The sequence below is a fragment of the Fundulus heteroclitus genome, chromosome 18 (assembly GCF_011125445.2).
Source record: "Fundulus heteroclitus isolate FHET01 chromosome 18, MU-UCD_Fhet_4.1, whole genome shotgun sequence".
In the NCBI taxonomy this organism is placed as follows: Eukaryota; Metazoa; Chordata; class Actinopteri; order Cyprinodontiformes; family Fundulidae; genus Fundulus; species Fundulus heteroclitus.
Window position 1 is genome coordinate 23,793,756 of NC_046378.1, and position 8,336 is coordinate 23,802,091.

An 8,336-nucleotide genomic window follows, 5' to 3' on the forward strand; every position below is an offset into this window, starting at 1 on the left:
ATTACTTGTTAATTATTAAAACAAAATAATGGGCAGATTGATTAACTGTGTTGTTTGTTGAAGATACATTTGAAACTTTGTTTTCCTTTGAAGAATAAAAGGACCTATTTATATACTTCGCCTTGCGACAGGATTAATATCTCAATTTTTTCACATTTTGTGACGTTGCAACCACATTTCTCAATGCATTTTACTGGGATTGTATATGAAAAACTAAGACAAAGTGGCGTGTAGTTGTGAAAGGAAAGGAAAGGAAAGGAAAATTATTCATGGTTTTCAATTATTTTACCAAAGAAATTGGAAATGTACGGTGTCCATTTGTATTCTGCCCTCTTCGTTTTGACCTCCCTAAATAAAATCCAAAGCCATCACCTCTAAAAACCCCTGATTAGTAAATACAGTCCAGCTGTGGTTCATTGTAGCATATTAAGGACAAATAAACATCCTCATGTCCCCTTATCCAGGTGTTTCCGAGAAGCCTTCAGAGGTTTGCTAGAGAGCAAAAAGCATCAGGAAGACTAGAAAATAGAAATTTAAAGCGGCATTGGATTATAAAACAATGGCCTAAACTTTGAGCATCCCCCAAAGCTCTGTTCAACCATCATCCAGAAACAATCAGAGAAGCAGCGTAGAGACCCACAGTAACTCTGGGTGAGCTGCAGAGACCCATTTCTCTGGTTGGAGAATCTGTCAACAGAACAGGACTATAACTAGTACACTCCACGATTCTGGCCTTTGTGGAAGAGAATATTGCGGAAAGAAAGCCATGCAGGGGAGACAACAAAATTTAACATTTTGCACAAAACACTTTATGTTGGATGAAAAACTAGTGCTGTACAAAATATATGGTATGGTGGTGGCTGCATCGTGGTGTTTCGGTTGCTACTCCTTAGCAGGAACAGGGATCGGAACTGCTGAGAAGATTAAAGTAGTTAAATGCAGGATAAATCCTGAAAGACAAAACCTGTCAGGAACAGAAGAGATTATGTTAAAAGTGGCTCATTCAAAGTTCAGACCTAAATCTGACTCAGAATCTGAGGAAACACTTGAAAATGAATGTTTAAATACCCGTACACTCTGACTCTCCTCGAGTTAAACCACAAAGCACCACTGGTGAAAAGTTGTCTCTTGGTCTGCAAAGCTGGTAGAGATATTCCCCAAAAAGTCTTTGTGAAATTGCTGCAGAAGATGATTCTACAAAATATTGACTCAAAAGGTCCAAATGCAAACACACATCACACTTTTTAGGTTTTTTTTTAAACCAGGTAAGATTTTTGTACCCAATTCACAGTTATATCCTTAGTGTTTATTTGTCACATGAAATTCCTCTAATGCATTTAAGTTTGTGGTTTTTGCATGGCAAAATGTAAAAAGTGCAACAGTTATAAACAAGAAACCGCCATTCAAGACATTCAATGTTTGAGGTATTGTTTTGATATACTTTTCCTTACAATTTATGCAAATATGCATCTTTATACCGATTAATTTTACAAGAACTGAAATCTATATATGCATTCATTATATTTCTTAACCATTAAAACAAAAATGTCCAAACTAAAAATCTTAGGAGGAATCTAGAAGGTCTACTTCAACAAGAATAAGATTTCTAAGCATTTACCCATATGTATCTCTCAGCCAGGGCAATAAAAATATAACGATGATGTCATTGCTTTGGATATCCAGCCAGAAGGAAATGCAATCTTCCCGTTGTTCCAAACACAAACCCCCAGGTCGTTAATGTGTTTGATGACCTGAGACAGGTGGAGTGTGACTGCTGTGACTGTGCTGGCTTGCGGGCTGCATGCCGTCCCTCTTAGTTGCATCGTCACACCTGATATAAATAGCTTTACCGAAAGCAACAGAGTTGTCTCCCGTCAGAGGACAGAGAGAGAGAGATGGCTTAAAAAGTCATAAGAGAGCAGACGCACCAAGCTCTCCGACCATAGACCTAAGTTACTGAGTGGAGACAGCACAGCTCACTTTTTACTAGGCTTCAGAGATGGGTATGCATGGGTCCAAGCCAAAGAAGCAAGTGCAGGTCCTCATGCTGGGCCTGGATGGCTCAGGGAAGACCACCCTGCTCTACAAGCTCAAGTACAACGAGAGCGTCGCCACCGTTCCCACCGTGGGATTCAACGTGGAGATGCTGGAGACAGACAGGAGCAGCCCGGGACTGACGGTGTGGGATGTCGGGGGCCAGAGCAAGATGAGGCCCCACTGGAAACATCACTTCTCGGACACCGCTGGACTGGTGTTTGTGGTGGATAGCTGGGATGTGAAGCGGCTGGACGAGGCACGCAAGGAGCTCCACCGGGTAATGCAATCCGTGAATAATGGTCTGCTCACTCTGTTTAGCAGCATGTCAACATATTATTTTCTGTATTTGAGATTTGATACAAAATTGTCTCATAATGGGTGAATAAAATAATGAATAGAAAAATGTTGTTTACAGTTTAATCAACATTTTTTTTGCTGATCATGCAAATGTGGAATAAATATAGAATAAATATAAAACTAAGGTTATTGAATGTGAAAACTTTAACAGATGTAGCAGTGAATGCCTTGTTAAGATATATTTTTGTGCATAAATAACTTCATCTCACATTCAGTTTCATAATCACACAAAAAGCAGTCTGGAGAATTATTTCTTTACTAATGCATTGAGCAATATATCACAAATAAAGCAAGATTTTATAAATTTCTCAGAATTAAGATATATTTAGGACGAATAGATCTACAACGATTACACATCAGTTGAATTGAGAAGAATTTAATAAAACCCCAGGAGCTTAAAATCAGTGTAATCCAGGATTATGTTTTTTCATTAATCAAACTAATTTCTATTAGCAGTTTAAATTATTACAAATAAACCCAAACAGATGAAGTTTCTAATTCTACTGTACAAACTACATTTATAAGTTAGAAATGGGAAACTATGAAAAGGAACAAAAATAAACTTATGAGTTTACCGATCTCTCAAGAGCCTAAAAAAAGGGGGTTTACAACATAAAGTTCCAATGCTGTGTTAAATTGAGAAGAAAAGAAAACGCAGAGGGAATTCAGTCTTGAAACCACATTTCATCCATCCATCCATCAAAGAACCACACAGGATAGAACCTGAAAGAGTGCTTCTCTGGGTCAGACTGAGATATTTATGTTCTCTGAAGCAATTTTTGTTCTCCCGGATCAGTCCCTCTCAGACTGAGGGACAGTCATTGGGCTCCAGCAACAGTTCTGTCTGCTTAAAGGTCTCTAGACTGGTAGCAGTCATGGGCCTTTTCTATGGATAAGAAACCAGTTGGTGATGAAGAAAAATCTTTCTGAAAGGGAGTTTCCTAATGATGCTGAACACATCGTTCAAAGTGTGGCGGAAAAACAAAATAAACTCCTTGGAAGAACATGACAGAAAATAAGAAAAATATAATAAAGGGATGCGAACACATCTGAAATGCTTACCAGACTAGACTCTCACTCGACTGGGAAAAAGGCTTCTTGCCGAGTTCTCTGGTTCTTCTGCCTATCGCGAATGTCACAAACGCTCCGGAGCAGCTGGGGCTTCCAGGGGAGGAGTTGTCATGGGGGACTCATCAGCCAATCAGAGACAGACGTAGAAGAACATGCAAGCAAAGTCATGTGACACTGCCAAGGAAAAAGGGAATTGATAACTTTTCCTAAATCGCTGCTTAAAAGAGAGAGACCAAAAATTGTCAACAAGCGATCATTGTTGAAAAATGACTATATACATGGAACTACTTTAACAACGTTCAATTATGCTGTTAAAAATAGAATTGGGTCAACATATCAATCAATATTCAAAGACAACTAACCATCAACAATTTCTGAAGTTCTAAATAGGCAAAAACATTCATAGGAGAGCAATGACTTATATTAACAAACACTTAGGTGGTCAAAAACATTGATATGTTGGAAACTGGAGGACAGCAACTGCACAGCCGAGAGGTTGTGACTAGAGCAGGCAAGGAAATTAGGAGGTGACCCATGAAATACAGTTTTTGTAATTAAATCATCAGATCATAAAAGGCTCCTCCTACAAAGGATAGAAACTATAAATGCCTCATAAGTGGAGTGTTTCTTTAAACTGTTTATTTTACATCACAGTAATACTATAATACTCTCCTTTACGTTTTAGATCCTGAGATACCACAGTCTGAAAGGAGTTCCTCTTGTAATTCTGGCCAACAAACAGGACCTTCCAGGCGCTCTGAGCCCGGAAATCCTCTGCCAGAAGCTGGACCTGAGGAGAGTGTGTGACGGCAGAGCGTGGTACATCAAGCCCTGTTCAGCCGCCACGGGCGCGGGCCTCGAAGAAGGTTTCAGAAGAATGGTCTATCTGATGAAAACTCCACTGAGACAGACTCAAGAGGACATTAAAGTGAAGATGAGGTCCAAAGGTTTTAGTTGCACGTCAGTGAAACAAGCCATGCTCTGTGGCAGCTGATGGGGTTCATTCACCTTGTTTTATAAAATGTTAAAGGTTCCTTGTTGCTTTCCTAGGGCCTTTATTTGCACATGGTTCAAACGAGGCATCTGCAAGGCTGAATGATGATGCAAAGCAAGACGTCAGAGTTAATCTGTGTGGACCAACGTCTCATTGTGGTCCTGATGCAGCGTCTTCAGCTGGGAAAATATAAACCACAAGGAATCTGGGAGAAACCTTGTTTAATCTGACTCAAGAAAGACTGTCACATAAACAATGCCGGTTGGTGTTTTGATTAATTTGTATTTTCTATTATCTGCTTATCTATGTGTTATTCTCAACATCACTTTATCAAATTTCACCAGTTGCCGCTGCTTTGTCGCTGAACCTCTATTAATTTATTTGGACTTGGACTCAAAATCTGTTAGACTGCAAAGATCGTCTCCTGTAACTAAAACGTAACTAAATAGTAAGTTTTGTAACACGCTAAACAGTAACATGTCTCAACTCCTGACATGTAAGTACTGATCTATTGTGGTATTGTCTTTGTATTACACTGATATAAAATATTTTTAAAAAGTATAAAGTGGTTTACATTGAATGTAAAGCAGGCAGGTGTATTTAAAAAATAGTTCATATCAAGGCAAATGGTTGATTTTGTGTTTGGTAAATAGTTTTTTTCTTTGTTGTTAACTGGTAGAGTCCATCATACTGGTATTTAAATTATTCTGGTACTTAAACAAGTTTCCCTGGGCCAAAAAGCACAGTCTTTGTCCCAAAATACAAGGTTCTCCTGAAAGCTCCGGTCGCGTTTGACAAATTTAGCATGTTTACATTTGTAATTATTGATCAGAAAAGCTTTTTCTTGGCATTAATAGGAGATACCCAGTTGCCATATAATGGTGGTTGTAAGGTACCATAAGGTACCATAAATGTGGTTGGAGCTGTATCCTGGTGGTGTATTGTCCAGTTGTTTTACTGAATTTGCAAACAATTTATTTCAGTTTTTATATTTACTCCAAGGCAATGCTTTGTTTGTAACCTTGGTTTTTAAAAAGAACTATATAAATAAAGATGTATACACTTGTTATTTGTTGTCGATTTCATTTGAACAGCAGAGTTGAGTGAGGGGGTGGGACGTGTGAACAGATGTATCTGATTAAATTAAGGACATGATAACGATGCCAGTTTAGGAAAGTTATTTTGTTGATTAGAACCGGCAAGCAATTTGTGATTTAAATCATGCTAGATTAATCTAAGGTGTTCCTATGATATCAGTAGATTGGTTAAGTAATCTAAATGAGTGTAAACACAATTTTAGAGATTTGAAATTCAAATTTTAAAAGGAAAGTCATGTGTTTTTTCATGTGTTCAAAAGTAAATGTGTTGTTTTTTCCCAGAAATTTGTTTAACATGAATTAATGATAAAACTGTGAACCCTTCCAAGGTTGGAGTATTGAAAAAGAGTATGAGCATTTTAAATTCAGACATGAAGGTACTTCAGTCCACAAAGAGATGCAACAAAGTGCAACATTTCTGCTGCATTCACACCTAAAGTTCAGTCCACTAATATAGAACAACATCCTTTTTTGACCTGCGGTATGCAATCTTGTTTTTCCTAACATTTCAGGGATAAATTTATGCTCAGTTCAAACTCAGAATGAGGGGTCTAAATAAAAATCTACTTTAAAATAATACTATTTGATGAAGGACTATTAAAGAACTATATCCTTTGCTATAATGGATATTTTCGTATCCTTATTCCTCAGAACATTTGAATAAGCAGCAGCATCGCAATGAATCAGAACATAATGAAAATTAGCTTTTATTTCAGCATTTTATTCAAAAAGTAAATCTTTCTATTTAGATTCATTAATAATGTGATCAATTTTTTGTTATTTATTAAAGGGTTCCCAGAACCCCTTTATAGCCGACTATGAAATAGACATCCCTGATGTCCCATGGACCTAGATCACGTGGACCCTCAGAGTCCCAGACTGCCAACTAGGCATCACAGACGTCCCTCTATAGACAGTAAAATATAACACTAGAACCTTCAAAGGCAACTTTAAACAAATAGGTTTTTAACCTTGATTTAAAATAACTCAGGCTTTCAGCACTTCTACAGTCTTCTGGGAGTTTGTTCCAGATAAGTGGAGCATAAAAACTAAATGCTGCTTCACCGTGTTTGGTTCTGGTTCTAGGTATGCAGGGTAGTCTTGAATCAGAAGACCTTAGTGGTCTGGAGGGTTGATACACTGAGTCACAAGTCTGTGATGTATTTTAGGTGCTAAGCCATTCAGGGATTTGAAGACTGACATAAGTAGTTTAAAGTCTATGAGCTACAGGGAGCCAGTGTAAGGACTTTAGATCTGGGGTGATGTTCTCTACTTTCTTAGTCTTAGTGAGGACGCGGGCAGCAGCGTTCTGGATCAGCTGCAGCTGTCTGATCGACTTTTTTGGCAGATCTGTGAAAACACTGTTGCAGTAATCAATTCTACTAAAGATAGACGCATGGATTAGTTTTTCAAGATCCTGCTCAGACATTTGCCCTTTAATCCTGGAAACGTTCTTCAGGTGATAGAAGGCCAACTTTGTAATTGTCTGTAGATGCCTCTGAAGGTTCAGGTGTGAGTCCATCACTACACCCAGATTTTGTGTCTTATCAGTGGTTAGTAGCTGAAGCACCTGAAGCTGTGAGCTAATTCTTGATCGTTCCTCCTTTGGTCCAAAAATAATTACTTTATATTTGGTTTTATTTAACTGAAGGCAATTTTGGCAAATTTATGCAATAATTTCGTCTAAGCATTTACTCAGTGCTTGAATGGGTTCATAGTCATCTAGTGACATGATGATGTAGAGCTGTGTGTCGTCTGCATAGTTATAGAAACTTATGTTGTTGTTTTAATGATCTGAGCTAGAGGAAACATATAGATATTGAATAGGGTCCAAGACAGACCCTTGGGGAACCCTGCAAGTGATTGTTGTGGTCTCTGATGCAACAGTACACTAACCCAAAAAAAAAAAAAAAAAAAAAAAAAAAAATCCCCGTCTTTCAAATAGGATTTAAACCACTTTAGACCAGGCCTGCAATTAAGCCCTGTGATACCATGGCTAATAAACCAGTGCTTTTGCTAATCTGTTCAGGTGCCTAATTCAGTTGGAAAATGAAACTAACACCTCTATTAAGCTTGTCAGAGGAGAGAAGCATGAAGTGGACCAGCACCATCATATGACATGGGTCTCCAAATCCTTACAGACTGTGAAAACCTCACACTGCAGCTTGAACATTTTTGATTCTGTGCCTTTCAGTGCTTCCTGCAGACTCTCGGTTGTTGATTTCCAAAGAAAATGCCAATTTACCTTTTTTCCTAAAAAGAACTATTTTGAACTGAGCCATAATCCAGTTATTCTTCAGCATAGTCCTACCAAGATGATCATTCTATGTCCATTCTTCTGATGTTGTTTCTTAATCAGGAGTGGCTTAACACAAGGACTTTTGTAGCCCATGTGCAAGATATGTCTGTGTGTGGTGGTTCTTGATGCACAGACTCCAGCTGCTGTTCACACTGGGAAATTTTCTCCAAATTCTTGCATGAATTTTGCTTCTCAATTCAATTATGTTGCACAAGGACGTTTTCTGCCAAACCCTTTCCTTCCAAACTTTCTATTAACAAATTTAATAGAAAGTGCCCAGTCTACATGGGCATTCAAGGCACTCCATGTACAAAAAAAAAAAAAAAAAAAAAACAGTGGAGGATGGGCATTTATGTACCACAAACTCAAGGTAAATATCATTGATTTTTTTTTTCTGTATTCAAACAGGATACAACACTTGCTGTCTTCTTTCCCAGGCTTTACAAATAAAAACAACAAATGCAAAATTTTCCCTTTCATA

The 8,336-nt window shown here is 38.0% G+C and overlaps 1 protein-coding gene across 1 annotated transcript; it reads left to right on the forward strand.

Moving 5' to 3' along the window:
- The first annotated feature begins 1,763 nt into the window (after window positions 1-1,763).
- Window positions 1,764-5,307, forward strand: LOC105932597 (ADP-ribosylation factor-like protein 14). Its single transcript, XM_012871827.3, has 2 exons — window positions 1,764-2,314; window positions 4,151-5,307. The coding sequence occupies exons 1-2, from the start codon at window positions 2,000-2,002 to the stop codon at window positions 4,457-4,459; spliced, it is 624 nt and encodes a 207-aa protein (XP_012727281.1). The 5' UTR covers window positions 1,764-1,999; the 3' UTR covers window positions 4,460-5,307.
- Window positions 5,308-8,336: the final 3,029 nt, after the last annotated feature.

What these genes read in the sequence shown, in the direction of transcription:
- LOC105932597 (XM_012871827.3), top strand. Translation starts at nt 2,000, where the DNA reads ATGGGTATGCATGGGTCCAAGCCAAAGAAGCAAGTGCAGGTCCTCATG. An exon ending in CACGCAAGGAGCTCCACCGG is followed by an intron (nt 2,315 to 4,150) that starts GTAATGCAATCC and finishes TTTACGTTTTAG; the next exon opens with ATCCTGAGATACCACAGTCT.